We start from the raw sequence: 23,103 nt of genomic DNA, 5'->3' as shown, positions 1-23,103 counted from the left end.
AATTACACAAAAAAGGGATGTTTTTTTGATACAACTCATCATGACTTATTTCAGTCTGTTTTGTGCTATAACTACAGACTAAAATTGGTTATAAACTTCACATATTAACTGTGCTTTATCAAGGCAATCGAGATAATGGTAGTAAAATTGCTGCATACCAGCTGCAACATACATCATATAAATAGCCTTGCGGTTCTACTCCAGTCACCTTGTGTAAAATTGGTGAAGTTCATAGCAGTTTTCCTGACTTTTTGGAATGGATTCATCTCATAGAGAATTACTGTATTAGTATGTCTTTTTATTGTGTATTGCTATTATTGAGCTAGCTAAATTCCAGTTTGAGGTATAGTGAACTTTGTGTTTGTATAGTTGGCAGTTTATCTGGAATGTTAGAGTACTGACGAAAAATTGTATAAATTTGTTGCTGTGATCCATTTTGGCTTAATCACTGCTGGTTTCCCCAGCACCATAGGGGTCATGCCTAGTAGCTGTGCAACAGCAGCCACAGGTTTGTTTCTTTACCAAAAGTTCAAAGCCAGATAAGTGCTTCTTTACACAGGATCTCAAGCCTAATGATTCATTTCTATAAGTGTCAGAGCTCAAAGCTGGAAGATATCTCTTTTAGGATCCTAAGCTTATGTTTCCTCCAAACTATTTGAATTTTTTACAGGTTTCAATAATTTGCTGTAGAATTTCATGTGGAAAACCATACTGCTGGTCAGATGATGTTGCTGATGAGATTATTTGGGAAGAAATTTTGGTTAGGCTGAACCCAAAAAATTACTTTTTTTAAATGTGATTGCTTCAGATTATTAGGGCCACGAAAAAGAGAAAACTATTCTTTTTATTGTATTCCTTATTCCATTTCATTTGTTATAAAAATTATAGAGCTGAATGCTGTAGAGATGTATAACAAAACAAAAAAGACTACTTGTTTGCAGTTTGCCTGACAAAATCTCATTTCCTAATCATTTTCCACAGACAGTACTGAACAGCTGTGGAATATTTTAAAAGATGTCAGATTTGATTTGAGAAACAACAGAAGCAGGGCCCATTTTCAATGCAACTCCAACTTATTCTTTTTTAGTGCCTTATACACTCACATTGCTGGTCCTTCTAATGAAAATGGTTTAAAATAGTTTGCAGAAGATTCTTTTTTTTTGTTAAACTGAGCCAAAAATGGCATTTTTGACATTTATAGAGAAATCATCAACTTTGCCCTCAATTTATAGACTATTGGAAGACAGTAAGAGAATGAAATTTTATATTCTAAGATTGTGTATTGGTAACTTATTACATGCAATTACCTTCAGAGATACAAAAAGGTAAACTTCACATTTCATTTGAGCGTCTATATTTTGTCCAGTTTTGCTTCAAATTCTCCATATGAAAATTCCTCAGGAAATTTTTATATTATTATTGTTTCACTTAGAAGAGCTCAAAAACTTACATGAGATGGCCTAGTTTTGTTTATTTCAAGAAATATTGCTGGAGATATTATGTCTTACGGTTGCTAAAAACTCATAGGTGCAGTATTGATAGCTGGGCTATAAAGTCAAAGAAATGACTCTCTCTGCAAGTAATAAATTGGCAATAGTTGGGACATGCGCAAATGTTCACACAAAATTTCAGCAAAATCCGTGTTGACCAAATCCGTGTTGACCATGTGGGAACTTTCTCCAACATTAGAGCACTATTATGTTATCCATGTAAGACAGTTAGTGAAGCTGTTGTCTCTCTCTCTCTCTCTCTCTCTCTCTCTCTCTCTCTCTCTCTCTCTCTTATTTAAGCACCCATTTCTGGAATAACAATTCTAAAATAGCAGACAAAAGTAATAAATACTTTGTGATGAGGAATTATTCACCAACTGTTCTTCCCGTGCTCAATTTACATTCAAATCATGACATGGGGTGGGATACTGAATTAAACAAAAGATTTTTCTGTATTATTTATATACTTATCAGGGAAATAATATTTTCATTAGTTGTAGTACTTCATTATTGTTGTGCAGACAACCTGTTGGCTACTGGAAGGGCCTGAAAACATTGTAGTTTCCTCTTACCCAAAGTGGTATTGCTTACTGCTGTCTCTCATGAGTCAGTCTTGTTCTTCTTCTTCTTCTTCTTCTTCTTGATTTCATGTATTAGACAAATTGCCTGTTAAAGTACCCATCTCTTGCATGGTCTTCCTACATTTCTTCTTCCAGAATATTTTTTTATATATTTGTTACTTTTTCGATCTTCCCTTGTATATCCTTGTACTCTTGTTAGAAATCTCATTTCTTGTGCCTGTATTCCACTTTCTTGGTGTCTGTTTGTTGTTACTCATGCTTAACTTCCATAAATAAGGGTTGTGCTGCTATTGTTTCATAAAAATTGAGCTGGGTTTCTTTTCTGATTTTATTCTGCAAACTTTTTATGGTGGCTCCACATAGGGAAGTAATTTTATTTAATTTTTGATCCACATCATGGTTGTATTTGTAAGTGATGTCATATCCTAGATATTTAAAATGTTTTACTTGCTCCAAGGTTATACTGTTCAAGACTATTTTGGATCTTACTGGTTGTCTGCCCTGAAATGGCATCACTTTCGTTTTATCTACCAACAATGTTTGGTTGTAAGCTCTCTGCTGCAACTTATATATTCCCATTTGAAGATCATCTTCATTCTCTATAGTCAAATTAGGTCACCTGCATATAAAATTACATTTAGTCTAGTGTTATGATCTAAAAGAACTCCATTTATGTTCAACATTTTCCATTTGCTGATATACATTTCTATATTCACATTATTGAAAGATATTAACTTTTCCATTACATTTTTAAATCTTGCATTCAGGACTTGGCATATAATTTATAGGCTGAATCCAGGAGGCTTGTACCTCAATTATTACTACATTTATTTCTATTGCCCTATTTAAAGATAGATATTATCTTCAGCTCTCAGCCAGTCTTTTGGTACCTTCTTATTTCTCCAACATTGGTTAAATATGTGAACCAGTCTAATGCATTAATAACACTCCATACTTCCACAGCTCTGTATTAATATCATCCAAACCAGTGGCTTTCCTATTTTTTGTAGCTTTTATCATTTCCGTCATTTCTTTCATGTCAAAATCGTTCAGACCTTTTGTGTCATTAAGTTCAAGTAATGTTTGGATTAAAGCATCACCACACCATAAAATTGTATAATGAGCTATCCATTCATTCTCTTATACATTATTAACTTGTATACAATAGTTTTCTTGTCTGTTGAGTGATTTCATCACTGTATAGGCGATAGTTTGTCTGCCATGTAAATCATGCTCTGAATTGCAAATAAAATGTTCCCCATGATACTGCATGCACCTTTTGAGTTATGCATTCCGCATTATTTCCCTTCTCATATTCATTACAGTTTTTATTAGTGGGATTATTCATGTAGATCTTGAAAGATTCTTGTTTTCCTTTAATTGCTTTTCCTATCTCTGGTGTCCAAATTATTACTCCTCTATGTTTCCTTGTATTTCCTTTTCTTCCCCAGAACCTCATTAGCTATATTCGATAAGGCTGTTCTTAAGTTTTGCCATTCTTCTCACAAGTGTTCTACCATTTCTAAAGTTGCTAATGTCATTGTCAACTGTTTTTTATAAAGATCTCTCTTGCTAGTACGGGGTGTTCAAAAAGTCTCTCCGCAGTGCCGTATGATTGTTAGCCTCTCGTGCCGTATGATTGTTCGCCTGCCGGGTTCGTTTGTTTAGCTTTTGTCACTGTTAAAATGCTAACCATTGAAGAACATCTGTTTTTAGTCAGACAAGTGTTCAAAGCTGGTGGTAAATGCACAGTTTCAGTTCGTCAAGCATTTAATTCAGGTTACGTGGAGACAACACTTCCACATCGCGATACTGTGCGAGATTTGATTAACAAATTTCGAAGTATGGGTTCAGTGACAGATGAACCGAGAAGTGGTCGTCCTAGCGTTTTGTCTGAGGATAAACTATTCAATATTTCCAATAAAATGTCCATGAGTCCAAACAAATCAGTGAGAAAACTCGCCCAGGAAATCTATGTTAGTGTCGGAATGGCCCACACAGCTGTAAGGAAAAAATTAAAACTTTCCCATACTAAGTGACAGTCGTGCAAGAACTGAAAAATACTGATCATGGCAAGAGACTGCATTATTGTCAATTGTTGAAAAATTTCGTTCAACAAAATGGAAGGGATATTCTTAATGAAACATTTTTCACTGATGAGGCATGATTTCATTTATTCAGGTACATGAACTCGCAAAATTCTTGTATGTGGAGTACTGCAAATCCATTGTGTATTCATGAGGAACCACTTCATTCTGTGAAAATAGGAGTTTGGATTGCAATTTCTAGACATTGGATTGTGGGTCCCTCAACAAAACAATAAACACACAATGATACTGCAGTGACATTCGGTACCCATTCATAGTAGAACTTGTGTTAAGTGAAATGTTGTTGTTGTTGTTGTGCTCTTCAGTCCTGAGACCGGTTTGATGCTCTCCATGCTACTCTATCCTGTGCAAGCTTCTTCGTCTCCCAGTACATACTGCAACCTACATCCTTCTGAGTCTGCTTAGTGTATTCATCTCTTGGTCTCCCTCTTCGATTTTTACCCTCCACGCTGCCCTCCAATACTAAATTGGTGATCCCTTGATGCCTCAGAATATGCCCTACCAACTGATCCCTTCTTCTAGTGAAGTTGTGCCACAAACTTCTCTTCTCCCCAATTCTATTCAATACCTCCTCATTAGTTATGTGATCTACCCATCTAATCTTCATCATTCTTCTGTAGCACCACATTTCGAAAGCTTCTATTCTCTTCTTGTCTAAACTATTCATCGTCCATGTTTCACTTCCATACATGGCTACACTCCATACAAATACTTTCAGAAACAACTCCCTGCCACTTAAATCAATACTCGATGTTAACAAATTCCTCTTCTTCAGAAACGCTTTCCTTGCCATTACCAGTCTACATTTTATATCCTCTCTACTTCACCATCATCAGTTATTTTGCTCCCCAAATAGCAAAACTACTTTACTACTTTAAGTGTCTCATTTCCTAATCTAATTCCCTCAGCATCATCCGAGTTAACTCGACTACATTCCATTATCCTCGTCTTGCTTTTGTTGATGTTCATCTTATACCCTCCTTCCAAGACACTGTCCATTCCGTTCAACTGCTCTTCCAAGTCCTTTGCTGTCTCTGACAGAATTACAATGTCATCAGCAAACATCAAAAGTTTTTATTTCTTCTCCATGGATTTTAATACCGACTCCGAATTTTGTTTCCTTTACTGCTTGTTCAATATACAGATTGAATAACATCGGGGATAGGCTACAACCCTGTCTCACTCCCTTCCCAACCACTGCTTCCTTTTCATACCCATCAACCCTTATAACTGCCATCTGGATTCTGTACAAATTGTAAATAGCCTTTCGTTCCCTGTATTTTACCCCTGCCACCTTCAGAATTTGAAAGAGAGTATTCCAATCAACATTGTCAAAAGCTTTCTCTATGTCTACAAATGTTAGAAACGTAGGTTTGCCTTCCCTTAATCTATTTTTTAAGATAAGTCATAGGGTCAGTATTGCCTCACGTGTTCCAGCATTTCTACGGAATCTGAACTGATCTTCCCCAAGGTCAGCTTCTATCAGTTTTTCCATTCATCTGTAAAGAATTCGCGTTAGTATTTTGCAGCTGTGACTTATTAAACTGATAGTTTGGTAATTTTCAGATCGGTCAACACCTGCTTTCTTTGGGATTGGAATAATTATATTCTTCTTGAAGACTGAGGGTATTTCGCCTGTCTCATACATCTTGCTCACTAGATGGTAGAGTTTTGTCAGGACTGGCTCTCCCAAGGCTGTCAGTAGTTCTAATAGAATGTTGTCTACTCCGGGGGCCTTGTTTCGACTCAGGTCTTTCAGTGCTCTGTCAAACTCTTCATGCAGTATCGTATCTCCCATTTCATCTTCATCTACATCCTCTTCCATTTCCATAATATTGTCTTCTAGTACATCCCCCTTGTATAGGCCCTCCATATACTCCTTCCACCTTTCTGCTTTCCCTTCTTTGCTTAGAACTGGGTTTCCATCAAAGCTCTTGATGTTCATGCTAGTAGTTCTCCTTTCTCCAAAGGTCTCCTTAATTTTCCTGTTGGCAGTATCTATCTTACCCCTACTGAGATAAGCCTCAACATCCCTACATTTGTCCTCTAGCCATCCCTGCTTAGCCATTTTGCACTTCCTGTCGATCTCATTTTTGAGAATATTCAATAAATTAATAACTTGTATTTCACTAGAGTTTCATTTTGGTATATTCCCTGTGGCATATGGCACACACAGGTAACAATCATATGGCACTCTGGAGAGACTTTTTGAACACCCCGTATATTCTAAAAGGTAAACTTTAAGAACTTGTTCTTCTTTTTGACCCTTAACTGTTTTCTTTGGTTTTCTCTGTTTTGTGTAGATGTCAATTATTGACACCAATAAGAAGTGACCTGATCCAGTATTCACTCCTTGATGAACTCTGGTATCTCTAACATGTCCAGGAAATCCCTCTTTTTGTTATTATATAATCTGTAGTAGAGCTATATCCTGCTGGCCGGGTAAATTTGTGTGTCTTTCTGCCTAAACAAATATTGGTAATTTTCGAATTATTAAAGGCAGTAAAATTTCTGAGTATTTTTCCGTTTTAAGTCAGTGATCCCTTTAATTTTGTTCCTTGTGCATAATGTATTTAACCATTAACTACTATGGATCATCTCTCAGACCACTACGATTTATCGTCTCATGATATGTCACATACTCTGGCAAAGTAAATTGTACTCTTCTGTGTACCTTCCTGTTTAATGGTAAGCCACATGTGCCATAACTGCTGTGATCTGTTTCTTATTTTTGTACGTTGGAAGGTCTCACAGATGTACCATAGTGTCTGCGCGTCTTTTTAGGTTGAATGTTACCGTTTCTCCATGGTGTGAAAATAGGATCTTATATGCAATGTGTTTACATGAAATGGATGTGGATGTTCAAGAACCAATGAAGAGTTCTTCTAAGAAGATTTTGACGACAGATACTTGGTGACATTCAGAGAAGGAAACTGAAACTGATGAAGATGCGACAGCTGGTGACCCTGGAGAAAACTGAAGCCAACAACTAGCATAAGAAAAAGTCTCATAGAAAATGCTGCTGTTTTGGAGATATGGGCCTCAAACACAGAAAGAATTATTTGAAAAACAAAAAACCCGTGCCTTTTACCCTCCTTGTTTGAAGTGGAAGACCAGATATCGGTGTCAACTGTGTGGTGGTCAGATTTGTTTGAAGTTTTCAAGGAAGCTCTGCAGGTTATGTAAGCAGGCTGAAAGTGGTTAAAATGTGATTCAGGACCTCATAAGAATACGTAATTACTTCCGACTTCATTTTTTTAATTTTAAAATTTGGCAAAGTTTCTGTCTTCTTAGAATTACAGAGTACTATAGTTGCTCTCCATTGCAACAATAAATAGTAAATTCAGAGTTGATTTCACATACAATCTTTCATAACTGAAGTTTGTTTTTCCATATAGTTATGTTTTGAATGTGTGATATTGTCCTCTGATGATACCCTGAGAAGGAGTAGAGAGGTAACTATTTTAGTAATGCATTAAATAAAAGTATACTGCATATTTTGCTGCATTTAAAAGTTGTCAATGAGTTTAGTGCCCTGCATTGTTATAAAAAAAATACAAATTATTATAAAGTTTACTTGCAAGGAATGTAGTGAATGACAGGAAATCGTAAAGAAATATATCCCCTAAACAATGATTTTATGTACAAAAAATAAAAACGCGGTCTGAGAGACCACTTCGTAGTATCTGTTTTCCTATCAACATCCGTACTATTTAGGGGTGAACAGCGACTTCATCTCAAATTGTACAGATCGAGAGTGAAAGTGTCACATCATTATTTCAATGTTTTTATAAGTTCTACAAGACACCTCTCAAAAAATAAATTATTTTGATGGTGGTGATGATTTTTTGAAACATTACAGACCTCTCTCTCTCAATGGGAGTATTTGTGAAAATGTCATAGCAAGAGAGAAAATAAAAAAAAAGGTCATAAAAAGGAACAATTGATAGATGAAATTATTTTTAATAAAAACCTTGTTCACAATACTGTCAGACATGACTAACACATACACACTTCTGAGTTTTTTCTCATCTTGAATTTGGAAAATCAAACTACAAAAATTTATAAGTTTTAGCAGACTTCAAAATTATGTTTTGAAAATATGAATAGTCACAGTATGTTAATTCGTCTTGAGAAATGATAAGCGGAAAAACTGCTAACTGTCGGCTATGACATTAATGCCTGAAATTCTTAAATTCTAAAATATTTCTACATAAAGATAAGAGAATCTGAAATTTTTTGCTTCTGTATAAATTATTTTCTCTATAACCCCGTCCTGAATATTTTAAAACTTGCATGGTACATTAGTTAGTTGCTACTTGTGGAAGGTACATTCAGAGTGGGCAGTATTTTGTGGTGCAAAATTTGAAATTTTTTTTGTTAGACCTAGCTACTCTCAATGTCAAAGAATTCTTGGACTCTTAAAAATTTAAATTGATTGCTGATATTGAGTAAATGTAATGTAGAACTGGTATATCTTTCAAAATACTTATTTTACAGCCTTACAAGTCAGTGGGAAAACAATTGTTCATTTGCAAGCATTTTATATATAAAAAAATAGATACAGGAAAAAAGCTTTGTATATGTTTTTTTCTGTTTCTGTTATTATTCACAAATTTTTATTGTCTTCTGTCATGATTTTGCTTCTTTATGACATTCCAAGAAGTAAAATTGCCTACACCGTAAAAATCAGTACTGCACTGTTGAAAAGAGTTTTTTGCTGCTCTTTGAACTTTTATAGCCAAACTGAATTTGCACATGGACAAGGATGATCCAACAAGAGCAGTTTTGACGAAATGGGAACTGCACACTGATTTGTTGATGATGGCAATTTGAAAGAATTTGCCAGACCATGAGGTGTCGTAAAGGAAATGGTTACATCTTGCAGCCCATGATAGACATAAATTATTTGTCCCACCCACCACTGATAGTCATACAAACAAGAAATAAATTTGCTCACAACAAAGCCTTCTGAAGTAGACTGAGATCTCTGCATTTCACACATAGTAACAGGCTGAATTTCACGAAGAACTGTTCTTGCAGTGTATATGCCACTCAGGAATGCAACCTGGTAATGAGTTGACTGAATTCCCACCACTGGCATCATAACAGACCTCTCTTGGCTCTTTTTTAAAACAGAATTTCCATAATTTACTTTCATTTAGAAATAAGAGTTTTATGTTTTCTAGTAAGTTTTATATGGCCCGTACAAATCCAGTACCATCTGTTACAGCATCAACAGCTACATGCTGGAGATTAAATCAAGTTGCAAGCTGTTTACGAGATTAAATCAAGTTGCAAGCTGTTTACAGAGACCTGCTACACTGTCACATGCCCTTTTTCCAAGATCTGTTGCTGAAAATATCCTTTCTTGTCTTAATACCTGTACAGTGTTTTCCAAGCTCGTAAAACTTAAAGCAGTTTTTAAAATGAGATGCTGGACCATTAGTCACATACACATGTTTAGGAACTGCATGGCCTCTAAATGCTATGTCGTCAATTATCATGCTGACAGCATAGCATGCATGTGCACTGTCATGAATGAGATCATCACTGACAATAGCAAAACAGTGTGATATTCCAAGGAAGTGAGCAACACATGTGAATATTGACTCATGTGGTGTGTGCCAGTGGTAACTTTGAACTTTGTTCTTCCTTATGTAGCTCTACTGTCTTCTTCACAAACTCTCCTCCCTCCCACAGTGCATATGTTACTTCATTGTCAGTATCATGAAGTTATACCGGTTTAACAGTTGTCCCTTCAGCACCAGGAAACACTTCACACTCCTGCGCACATTATCTTGTGGCTCTTGACACATACACAAAAGCATCAGGTCTGTAACTCTGCACTTCCTCCCTGTGATACTGTTGTTTTTAAATTGGCGTTCTCCTTTTTCATTAGGAGATATGCTTCTCTTACTGATCTTTTTGCCATTTTCACTAACAGAGAAAACATCAGCCTGATTAGGATTTTGCATGCTGCAATCTTTGCCATCACTTAGGTAAAATTCCAGAGCAACATTAAGTGTATCCTCTTACAATGGATGCCCACAATAGAAATCTGGGTGTGTGCAAATGTTTTCATTCTTTATTTTACAAGTTTTTGTAGCTAAATAATTTGAAGAAATTGGTATGTATGTCTGAATCTGCTGCTGGGAATATCTGACAGGTATCAGTGTCAGTAACTGTACCTTCTCAGTATAGGTGGCTGTGGAGATAGCAGTGTTTAGGTTTTGAAACCACACATCACATTGGGTGCACATGTCATTATCTTCAGGTTCTTCAGCAAGTGCATCTACATTATGCACTTTGCAAAGGTTGTAAGATGTTGCTTGTGCGAAACTTGTCTCAAGTTCTTCCACTTTTCTTTGTACATATCATTTTCTTCTTGTGCTTATTATCTGGCCTGGTCATTTAAGGGGTCATGTATTAGAGACTAAAAAGAAATGCTAACATTCAGTTGGATCAACAACTTCACACCCAGGAATATAAACATCTGCTTTGCATTCTTCAGTTTCACATTCCGGTGAAGGTGATTGTTCAGGTAGGTTGTCATTAAATTTCTTGTTGTACCAAGTATAGCAATTCCTGCACAGTGGATGTCATGGTAGCACAGTTATTTGAGGATGAAGATATTTCTGCAACACCTCCAACAAATTTCCAACAATTGTGAAGTGTTTTTCACATTTCGTAAACACCACTTTCTTGTGTCTTTTTTTCATAGGCCACATACCTCACCTTTTCACTCTGTATTTCCTCGTTGACGTTGTGTTCCTCATTGACGTTGTGCCTAACAAAAAAACTTCAAACCAAACACAAAAATCAATACAGAATGATTCATGTGCAAGCTCTCACTCATTTTTTATAAAAAGAGCAGAGCTGGAAACAGAGTTGCCAACACACAAATATTACACTGAAAATTCAGTGATGCTAAATACGCAAAATGTTGGAAAATTTCTAACACTTAACACAGAAAAAAATACCACTTCAATTGCAGTAACTACTAACACATCAACCAAACAATGTAGTGTGCAATTTTCCTAAGTTTTGTAAGGGAGATTTTTGAGTTAATAATTCGTAGAAATTCATAAAAATGAGATTTTTTAAATTTTCAATAATAAATATTTATGTAATATAGAGAGTTGGAGCAGAGAAGATAATGTTTATAATTATGTCATGAAAAGAACAGTTGCTACTTTCCATATAGTGGAAATACTGAGTTGCAGATAGATGCAACAGAAAGACTGTCAAACAAAGCTTTTGGCCAAACAGTCCTTCATCAGATCTAGACAACATACATACACACACTCACAAATTCAAGTGCATCCCTCATGGCCAAGCCTATGGCTGCCAAGATTTGAGACTGTGGTTGTGTGTGTGCTAGTTGAGTTTGCATCAAGGTGTGTGTGTGTGTGTGTGTGTGTGTGTGTGTGTGTGTGTGTGTGTGTGTGTGTGTGTTTTAAGAGTTATTTACAAAATAGACATTTTTCAAAGGACTGAACCATCTACAAAAATCAAGGTGAAATTATATAGCGGCATACTATATATTGTTTTATAGAGAAATTCATGATCATAAACTGACGTGTCCTGCATGTTTTAAGATGAAATTGCCCTTAAGTATCCATGGTTTCATCCTCATATGCTGCCTACAGTCACAGCAAACACATAAAAGAGGTTTTGATCATTTCTGCTGTGAGGTGATTATTAAATTACTATATCTTTTGTATCAATTTTGGTGTATTTGAGTGTACCATTGGGAACCCACAACATTTAATATTCAAACTTACTGTTTTATGCTTCTTTATTTACACTTGAACTGTACAATAATTTGTTAATTAATTAATTACAGTTATAGAAAAATGTCAAAGGTACATTGTCAGGCTGTTCTGTTATTGTAGATTACTTTCTGGGTTTTTTTTCTGTTTTTCCCCCCCTGTTTGTGTGTGTAAAATTTTTAGATTGTTACCAGTATTGTTTAATCCGTGGCAAGTATTGTTTACTCCGTGGCAAGAGGTCTATTTGCATTTATCTCACACCTGATTTATATGACTCTTGCTGAACCTGCCGCAGCCCTCATGTCATGTTGCTCCTTCGAATGGCCATTTTTGCTTCTCAGTGCTCAAGGTGTATTTTTAACTACTTTTTAATCACCTTAGAAAAGGTAAAGGCAGCAGAGAGGCACTTCTGACTTCGCACTTGAACTACTTTTTAATCACCTTAGAATAGGTAAAGGCAGCAGAGAGGCACTTCTGACTTCGCACTTGAATGGAAGCAAGGCTGAAGAAAAATAAAGATATACTCATAGCATTTGTAGATGTACAGCAAACATTGGACAATGTGAACTGGTGCCAGATGTTTAAAAGTCTGAGAAAAATAGGATTAAGTTACACTGAAAGGTGGACGATATACAAGAATGGAGAGAAAGAATAAGATTGAAAGATCTAGAGCAAAGTGCTCGGATTAAAAAAGGTGTGGGAGAGGGGCGCTGTGTTTTGTCCATACCCGTCAATCTATACTCGAAGAATCAGTGCCGGAAATAAAAGGAAGATTCAGGAGTGTGATTAAAATTCACAGTGGAAGGATATCAATGATAGGATTCACTGATGATATCGCTACCCCCAGTGAAAGTGAAGAAGTGTTACAGTATTTGTTCTATGGAATGAACAGTCTAATGAGTACAGAATATGGCTTGAGAGTAAATCAGAAAAAAGGGAAAGTAATGAGAAGTAGCAGAAATGAGAATATTGAAATATTCTTAACTTAACATCAAAATTGATGGTCACGAATTAGATGAAGTTCAGGAGTTCTGCTACCTTGGAAGCACAAGGACCCACAATGGATGAAGCAAGGAGGACATAAAAAGCACTCTAGCAAAGACAAAGAGGACATTCCTAGCCAGTAGTCTGTTAGCATCAAATATAGGTCTTCATTTGAGATAGAAGTTTCTGAGAATGACATTTTGGCCAGCCATTGTGGCCGAGCGGTTCTAGTCGCTTCGGTTCGGAACCGCACTGCTGCTATAGTCACAGGTTTGAATCCTGCCTTGGGCATGGATGTGTGTGATGTCCGCACGTTAGTTAGGTTTAAGTAGTTTCTAAGTCTAGGGGACTGATGACCTAAGATGTTAAGTCCCATAGTGCTTAGAGCCATTTTTTGACATTTGGAGGACAGCATTGTATGGTAGTGAATCATGGACAGTGTGAACACTGGAACACAAGGGAATCAAAATATTTGAGATGTAGTATTACAGAAGAATGTTGAAAAGCAGGTGGACTAATGAGGTGGTCCTCCACAGAATCAGCAAGAGATTGGAATATATCTACCAAATAATTCAGGTTTTAGAATGCTAGTGTCACTGAGAAGAAGAGGTTAGTGCAGGAGAGGAATTCATGGTGGCCCCATCAAACCAGTCAGAAGACTGATGGCAAAAAAAGTCCAGCTTCATTGTTGTCAAGTATGATATATTGTACCTGTCACAGTACGATTCATTATCTTTGATATTTCTGTGTGGATCATTTATAGACTGCATAACATTGTTTCTTGTTTTCCAGGCGTATATAGTTTAGAATGGGAGTCATTGGGCCAGTGCCTGTACACTACAAGTTTTGAACAGAATGCTGTGTCTGTGTCACTGTCGCCTGCCTGCAGACACCTGCTGGTGGGCCTTGCATCACGACGTATCGTACTTCCAACTGATCGCCCTACTGTAGCACAGATTTTTCGTATGGAAGATGCAAAACCTGGTCGTTCAATAGGAGGCCGTGGTCGCCTGTGTCACCTACGTGACATTGAACAGAATCGTGAAAATAGCTTTACTAGTCTGAATTGTATCCGCTGGGCACCCGAGCCTGGCCAAGGCCTAGTTTATGGTACCAATACTGGTACATTGAAAGTGTTGCGATAGAGTTTGTGTATCAAATTACTGGTCATATCTGTTGTAACTTGTTAAGTGACATTTAAGGCCACTATTGTAAAATTTTGTTCATTTATTCGATTTAATCTGCGTAAGCATTGTATCACGTGTATTGGACTGGATGATGATGTCAGAACATCCTCTAAGTTACAGTTTTGTCTCTATAGCTTGTGTTTTTCACAGATATTTGTGGTTTATCTGTTACAGCTATAGTCTTGTATAGTCAGTATCATTTACAAGGCATTTGCACATATACTGAACAGATACTGACATTTCATTAAATGGCTACCAGTATTAGAGGACATTTTTAAACCTTCCAACTGACAACAACTGTCTTTAAAAAAAAGAAGTGCTTTCTTACCATATACATGATTTCCTCTCAAGTCTGTTTGGCTTTGTAGGAGAGGAAGCACAAAAATAAAGGCCATTATCAGTGTAAAACATCAAATATTTGCAAAGTAACTGAATGAAATTTCAAGTACTAATCCTTATGCAGCCAGTATTATTAGATGAGGAGGTTATGACATAATGTCAGCTTAGTGTTACAGGCAATTTGTTTGTTGCTTATAATTTTTCCAAATAAAAAGATCATTGTGCTTTGCATGTAGTATCACCTTACTGATGAATATGAATGTACTTGTGCCCACTCTTCTGCATCTTCCTTATTAATTTGATGTGATATTTATCACATAATTGGTTAAAAAGTATGGTACACCAAATATTTGTGTGCAGTGACTGTTGTAAAATAGTAATCTCTATTCATCCCAGTTCCATAACTACATTGTTTTCAAAGAGAAGGTTGTCAAATCACATTCCTGTTTAATTTATGTTCAGTTTCTTAAGATAATCTGCATTCCACATGCACTTTCAATGTGCAAGAGTATAGTACTGGCTTAAGTTATTTTTGAATGAATTAAACTTAGCTTTTTGTTAATAATGCGTGATTGTGAAGTTATTATTCTATCCATTCATCTCAATTTATAAACGAATAGCATCTGTGAATGAATTTTCTGTGTAAGATATTGAGGCAGACTGTTTTATATTTTTTTCATATTTACTTCCAGTCATCCCTCCCTCCCTCCCTCTTTTAGTATGTACATTACAGGAATGTTTTCATGGCAGCAGTGATGAACTGTAATATAAGAGATGAATAGGACCCTTAAAAATCAGTTGCATGCACAGTAGAGTAGATAACAATGTTCCTTGCGTTACACATTCACCAGTGTAAGATAGCCCTGTTCCAGATATTTTACTTACTCATAAGTAGAGGAACTGTGCACCATTCATACCAAAGTATTTGTTTTATTCAATCAGTTCTGGAATGTAATTGCACTTAAATCTTTAGTAAATTAGGAAGGAGAGCATTTTTTTCTTTCCATCTGCATAACACAATTATATTTTTATGTTTGTTTTTCTGTTACATTTTTGCCCTGCATGGTACTTTCTGACTTAAGAAATTTTTGCTTTATATTTTGACAATATTATGTTTCCACGTATTGGTTGAGTTGGAATAGTTGCAGTTTTGACTGAACAGAATATTAGTTCTATCCATGATTCGTACTTTCAGTGTAAAGTAGTATACCATTTTACATCACATGCTGATGTGTTTGATATAAAATCCTTATTTTGTTAAACGTTGACTGGAGGAGGAAACATTTTTGTATTCAAATGAAAAAGAGATTAACAAAGTACCTGTGTTGAGTTCACAAATTATTTAATTTTACAACACAAAGTACAGAAAATTTTTCTTATCGCATCTGATTTTTCAGCCATATAGTAATTGTATTTGTTTTGGGACAGATGAAGTATTTTCATATGTAATTCAGATGCTGAAACTCTACATTTACGACTTGATGTATTATTATATGATAGAGATATTATTTACAGCATGTGATATTCTTCTCCTGGATGCAATAAAAGAAAGATAACTTTGTTCTTGTCGTGCACAAGAAAATTAGTAATTTTCATTTTTTTTTGCTTGTATCCAATTTATTGTTCCTGTGATATTTAAGTGCATCAGTATGTTACATGTGTGCATAATATATGTATTATATGAACAGTCATCATTTGGCAGGACTTCCATCCTGTTTCATATACACATTGTTACTTGTCAGTGTTCTGTTACGAGAAAGAATATTTTAAATCATTGTTGTAGAAATAAAATAAAATGCTTGTATTTATTATTCCTTGAATTGTCAAATTCTTTGAGTGACATTATTTTAAACATAGTCAGATTTGACTGTGTTGCAGCTGCACTTCATATTTGTAAGTGTATTTATTACAAACATTACATTATGCACGGTACTCAATGCTTCTTAATACTGAGAAAAGCACAATATTTTCAGCACATGCCAATGCGACAATATTTTTTTTATCTTTTGGAATAAGTAACAAAACCGTCCATATTCAAGTTGGAAAATTGCGAAGCAGACAAATATCTTTTTATAATGTTGATTAATAATTGTAATTTTGTTTTTGCATGGATCCACAGCTTCAAAAAATTTTGTGAAGAAGAGCGTAATATTCTTTATTAATTGTATGATCAGCTCCTATTTCGACATTTGTTATTTTCAAGCACATATAAAAAACCATCATATGATTTATCACATTAAACACAGCACATAAACCAAATTACTATTCTACACATGAGGTCACATTTTACGCAGTCCACATATGTCGTCACATGTTGACATGGCTTTTATCCACGCATGATGTATATTTGTATATGGACTATATAAAATGTGGCATTATATGTGGAATAGTAATTTGACTTATGTGCTGCATCTAATGTGATAAATCGTGTGATGGTTATCCACATGTGCTTGAATATGACATTAATGTCATAACTTACTGATCGCACAATTAATAAAGCATATTATGGTCTGCAATGGACCATGTTTTCCTTTACCAAATTGATTAATTAGTTTGATTTACACCCTTTTGATGCAAGATTACACAGTCATCAAATTCCTGAAGATGATATCAAGCACTCACACAGTCAAATATCAGTACCATGCTGTCTGCTGAGGTGCGTTTAGTAATGTTTAAGGTACACATACTGTGCTGTGGGTTGATCGGTAGGGCTGAAAATGAACACATTGCATATGCCAGAATCACAGTGTAGACATTTCTATTGCTCAAAGATGACCAGTTTCAGCAGTCTTATCTCACCTTCATTTAATCTTCTGGAACTTGCTATAAAATTGCAATGTTACATTACATGAAATTGAAGCATGGAAGGCACTCTCCACGTATACAACTCTTGATAAAAATCCAGTTGATGGAATACACACATTTGGGAAAATGCTCTCAAATGATAAAAAGCACACAGCTAAAATTCTCATATTGTCAGGGCAAGCTGGTTGCAAACATGATTCTCCAAATCAAAGAGAATCAGGAGAATCATGTTTGCCACCAGCTTTCATGGACGGGAAGGATTTTAGCTGTGTGGCTTTTATCATTTGTATGCATTTCACCAACTGTATTTTACTGGTGGCAGAATAAGACACTGAAACTGGTCATCTTGGAGCAATAAAAGTGTTTACACTGCAGTCACAGCATATGAAGTGTGCCCATTTTTAATCGTGTTTTCCAAGGAGAAAGGAAAGAGGGGAGGAGAGCGAGAAGTACATCCATTCAGCTATTTGATAGTGTATTTGTTGTTATGCATGAGGAGGCAAAGTGTCTTCTCCTCTTGGCCTAGTGTATTAAAGGTGACACAAAGACTGGCTGCTAAAGAACAAAATTGACAGACTTTTGCTGGCATGTAATTAGCATGCAGTCTGGTCTTATTTTTTCCCAGTTTCTGAGATTCAGCAGCACTGAAATTTGGACTGAGACTGTTGTATATTGATATTTTGCATTGTTCATGTTTGTGACGGATTTGGTTAAGGCCCCACATTGGGAAATAATGTTTATTACATCTATTAATCATAAGATAATAGTATCTGAGTGTGTCACTCACATTTATTGTAATAAAAGAATGAATTGGGAGTACCATGTGCAGGAATGTAAAAAGAGGACATTACAATCATTACATTTACATGAATTAAAATGTTTGTTTTGACAACATCTAGTTAATTTTAAGTACTCCTTGCAGGATGCTATTACAAAACAGTTGATGTCGTCTTTCCATCACTACTGTTATAAGATAAACCAATTGCCCATTATACAGGGGAGGCAGAAAGGACGGACATTTTTAGAACAGCTAGTATTCAGGCTCTGGCAGTGGGAGGTGGGAGTGATGTGGTAATGTAATCGGTAGCTCCTGCCATTCTGTTCAGTCAAGGTCATGGAGCCGTGGACTGTGCAACATCGTGTGTTTAGCTATGATAGTTTTGTGTGCAATGGTGAGTCTATTGTTGTAGTGCAGCGTGAGTTTCGTCACTATTGCAATCTCGGTAGACATGATAGTGTTCCCACTTGTAACACCATTTCACATTGGGTAGAATCATTCCAAACACAAAGAAAAGGCATTTTTTGCATACTAACCTAAAATTTCATCCCTACAAAATGGCCACTGTGCAAAAATTAAACCCAAGAGATTATGAACAGCAGTTAAATTTTGCCCAAGAAATGTCTGCCGTATTTGAGCAAAATGACACTATTATTTTGCTTATGAGTGATGCTCATTTCCATGTAAATGGAATGGTAAATCAGAAATGTCATTATTGGGCCAGTGAAAACCCAAAACTACTGCATGAGAAACCATTACATAGCCCCAAGGTGACTGTTTGGTGTGCTGTGACAGGTACAGATGTTATTGGTCCACACTTTTTCCAAGACAAGAGCAGGAACGCTGTAACCGTAACCTCTGAATGATATAGAGAGATGATCACTCAGTTCTTCCTACCTGAATTAAGAAGAAAACGTATTCCTATCCGGCAAGTGTGGTTTCAGCAAGATGGAGCTACAGCTCACACGACAAGATTGACTATGGAAGCAATTAAGACTGTTTTTCATGGTAGAGTTATTTCCCGCTTTAGGGACATTCATTGGCCGCCTCATTCCCGTGTCCTATCTATGTGTGACTACTTTTTGTGGGGTTACTTCAAATCACGTGTGTAAGTGCATAAACCACATACACTTGAAGAATTGAAGGAAGCTGTTTATGTGGAAATCGTCCAAATAGACAGAGGTATGTTGCAGAGAGTTGAAGTCAACTTCCAAGAGCGCCTTGAGAAGTGCGTCGATGAAAAAGGCCATCACCTGGGAGATGTTGTTTTCAAACATTAATTTTCTTAAATGGCAACATTATTTGAGTGTTATTCTGCAGTTTAAAAAAAAATTTGAAGCACTCCTAACAATGTATTGTTCATTTGAAAACCATTCGTCCTTTATGCCTCACTCTGTATTAATGAAAATCCCATGATCATGTTTCCTATGCTTTTAACCATCACTCTGAGACAAACAAACATTGGAAGATAGAATGTTGCTGTGGTGTGTGTGTGCTTAAATGCATATCATTACAAGGTGGTGACTGGTCTGACGGTGGCATCAGCTGAATATGCGGAGGAGTCTGTGGGCAAACCTGGATGGCTATTTTGTCTACTGGCTATGACGCATTGACATTTATTACACTCAAAACCAAAGTGCTGAATGACCTCTGAACTTTAGGTTAAGGGCGTTAATGTCAGGGCAGGCAGGGAAGACCCACCCCATGAGCATCTCTCCACCACTCTCCCCTCACCCTACCCCCTGCTGAGCCCTCTATTCCTATGGTAAAAGACACATCCATTTGCCAAGAAAGAGTTCCAGCCGTACCTTCAGTTGGATATCTGCATGTTTAACTATCTCCCACAGGCTAACTTGCAATTAAATTAATTATTCATGGCCCCTAATCTTACATAAATGTGTTTATATGGCACATTCAATGTTTTTTTTTTAGGATGTAAGAATCTTGAAAAGAACCTTTAACATTCTTAGCTACCTTATTAATTGAAGTGGCTTGGCATAGTTACTACATGTCGAAACTGTGTCTTTCCTATGAGTAATGCAGTGAAGTTACAGCTAGCAGGAGAATGTCATAGGCTGGCCACGATGAAGCTACAAATTCCCATTGAAACCTGAAATCGTACATTATGAACAGGTGCCCGATCATGTCGAAAGATGCAATTGCCATCTCCAAATTTCTCTTCAACAGTGGAAAGGAAGAAGGTGTTTAAAACAGCAATATAGGCCTGTGCTGTGATAGTGTCCCACAAAACAACAAATCAGAAACACGACCACACCATAACACCACTGCCTTCGAATTTTACTGTTGGCCCTACACATGCAGACAGATGACTTTCACCGGGCATTCGCCGTACCCACAGCCTGCCATTGGATCACCACATTGTGTACCGTGATTCTTCACTCCACACGTTTTTCCACTGTTCAGTTGTCCAATGTTTATGCTCCTTACATAAAGCGAGGTGTCATTTGGCATTTACCGGTGTTGTGTGGTTCATGAGCAGCCGCTCGACCATGATATCCAAGTTTCCTCACCTGCTGCCTAACTGTCATAGTACTTGCAGTCAATCCTGATGCAGTTTAGAATTTCTGTGTAATAGTCTGGATAGATGTCTGCCTACCATATTTACTCGAATGTAAGCCGCACTTTTTTTCCGGTTTTTGTAATCCAAAAAACCGCCTGCGGCTTAGAATCGAGTGCAAAGTAAATGGAAGTTCTGAAAAATGTTGGTAGGTGCCGCCACAGCTAACTTCTGCCGTCGAATATATGTAGCGCTACACAGGCACGCTTTGCAGGCACAAAGATAAATCCTGGCGCCAAAACCTCTGCGTCAGTAAATAAATAAATAAAATAGGTGGAAGACGAGCATTTTTCTCTGCCCCGAGTTTCGACCACTGCATTTTCATACATTATCCAATGAAGTTAATACAAATTAAATATTGTTCATCTTCGAATTTAGCATCATTTCAATGTACTATGAAAATCTGACTGGCAAGACTGTTTGGGATGTTTGTCAATATGGCCAACTCTATGTTCTGAATTTTTTCTTACCTGTGAGAAGAGATGGTTGCTAATAGGAACTTTTATGAATTGTGAATCACATGCAATATTCTCTTCACCATAAGAATAATACGAATATAAACATTTTGCCATGTATTCTTTCGTGTTTGCTGCTATCTCATTAAAAACCTGTCTGCCTAATAAACTACGAAACTAGAGTGAGGCAACAGCAAACTGTGAAGAATATACATATTATGCCATGTTTTTATTCATATTATTCTTATGCCTAATAGTGATACAGTCAGAAATGAAGCACGGCAATTGACTAGGTTTTTAAATCTAAGATGACTCTAATTTCTGTGCAGAATGTAAAGTAATAAAGAGGCGTCTGCAAAGATTTTCAAACGGAGAAAATTTTTCGGTAAACTCTCGTTCAGAACATCTATCATACGCAGTCTATTATTTGGTTCTTGTTGATCATTATCAAAGAAAGCAGCAGCGTAAGTAACAACGAATAGCAGTCGCTCGCCATCGTCTCGCTAATGAGACGATTCCTCTCTTTTTTCTTTTTTTTCTAATTGTAAGCGGCGGTAGCGTGCACATAAGGAACCCATGCCGCGAGCGGTGATAGGCCGTAAACATTCATTATCAGAATGCGACAAACAATGCATGTCAGTACAGTAATGCATTTTCAGCTTAGGGTGACATAAACACCTATAACAAAGACAACGGCAATTATCTGATCAAAGAAAAATAAGCAATCAATTCAAACCAGACGCAGCATGTGAAAAAGGAAGGGTATCCGTATAAATACGGACAGAGCGCCTGACGCATAGCAATGGCTACCTGGTAAAGCTTAACTGCTAAGCTTACGACTCGAACCAAACTACTGTAGCTGTATCGTCATTCATTCGACCTAAATTGTTTCTCATATTACAATGGACCAACTTTGTTTCGATTTGGAGGTGCGGCCTAAAACTTTTCTCTTCCCTTGAATTTCGAGTCTCAAATTTCAGGTGCGGCTTAGATTCGGGAAATTTTTTTCTCTCGGATTTCGAGTCTCATTTTTCAGGTGTGGCTTAGATTCGAGTGCGGCTTAGATTCGAGTAAATACGGTATTACACATTACAGCCCTCTTCAACTGTTGGCGATCTTAGTCAGTCAACAGATGAGGTTGGCCTGTACGCTTTTGTGCTGTACATGTCCCTTCACGTTTCCACTTCACTATCACTCTGGAAACAGTGGACCTAGGGATGTTTAGGAGTGTGGAAATCTCGCGTACACACATATGACACAAGTGACACCCAGTCACCTGACCATGTTCGAAGTCTGTGAGTTCCGCAGAATGCCCCATTCTGCTCTCTGACGATGTCTAATGAGTACTGAGGTCACTGATATGGAATACCTGGCAGTAGGCGGCAGCACAGTGCACCTAATGTGAAAAACATATGTTTTGGGGGGGGATACTTTTAATCACACAGCGTAGTATAATGGTATACTATAATGCAAGCTCCATGTTCTGCCGGCACCTCCAATTTGTCAGCTGTGTTCAATTAACTTTTATTCTAGAAATATCTGCACCCATGCTACAAACCAACATCTGGTGCTAGATGTGCAGCTGATCAGGCAATGACACTTGGAAACCCTTCTGTGGTGACTTTCCTCACATCAATTTCCCTGCCTAAAAGCCCCCCCCCCCAGCTGCGTCACTGCAACATGCCTTGCCGAACTCTTCCAGTTCTGTGCTACTGCTGTGTGCAGACTGCATCCTTGTGGCAAAGCTAAATTAGCAGTTCTCATTTCCTGTCACTTGCCTTCCACAGAGCTTGCTTTCACTCGCCTGCAAGCAGTTGCTGATTGCAAACCAACAGGCATGTGGCCTTTTCACACATCTTAGGAAACATGCTGGTGGGTTGTGTTATAATGTGGTGTAGTGGTGAGGAAAGGAAGTGCATATAACCAGGTCACACTGCAACTTGGCATATGCGCAAGAGAGAGGTAGGTCTGCATGGCCATATGTGCAACGAAGGCAGCTGTGTCATTAGGCGTGATGATATTG

The 23,103-nt window shown here is 37.0% G+C and overlaps 1 protein-coding gene across 1 annotated transcript in view; it reads left to right on the top strand.

Moving 5' to 3' along the window:
- The window catches only part of LOC126155481 (uncharacterized), a 330,938-nt gene extending 314,663 nt beyond the window's left edge, over positions 1-16,275 (top strand). Inside the window, 1 exon segment of the mRNA XM_049916231.1 lies at positions 13,731-16,275. Within this exon segment, the coding sequence (XP_049772188.1) occupies positions 13,731-14,083 (353 nt within the window). The 3' untranslated portion in view covers positions 14,084-16,275.
- Positions 16,276-23,103: the final 6,828 nt, after the last annotated feature.

The sequence above is a fragment of the Schistocerca cancellata genome, chromosome 2 (genome assembly GCF_023864275.1).
Source record: "Schistocerca cancellata isolate TAMUIC-IGC-003103 chromosome 2, iqSchCanc2.1, whole genome shotgun sequence".
Taxonomy (NCBI): Eukaryota; Metazoa; Arthropoda; class Insecta; order Orthoptera; family Acrididae; genus Schistocerca; species Schistocerca cancellata.
The sequence above is the reverse complement of the archived record's forward strand: the minus strand, read 5'-3'. Positions and strand labels throughout refer to the sequence as shown.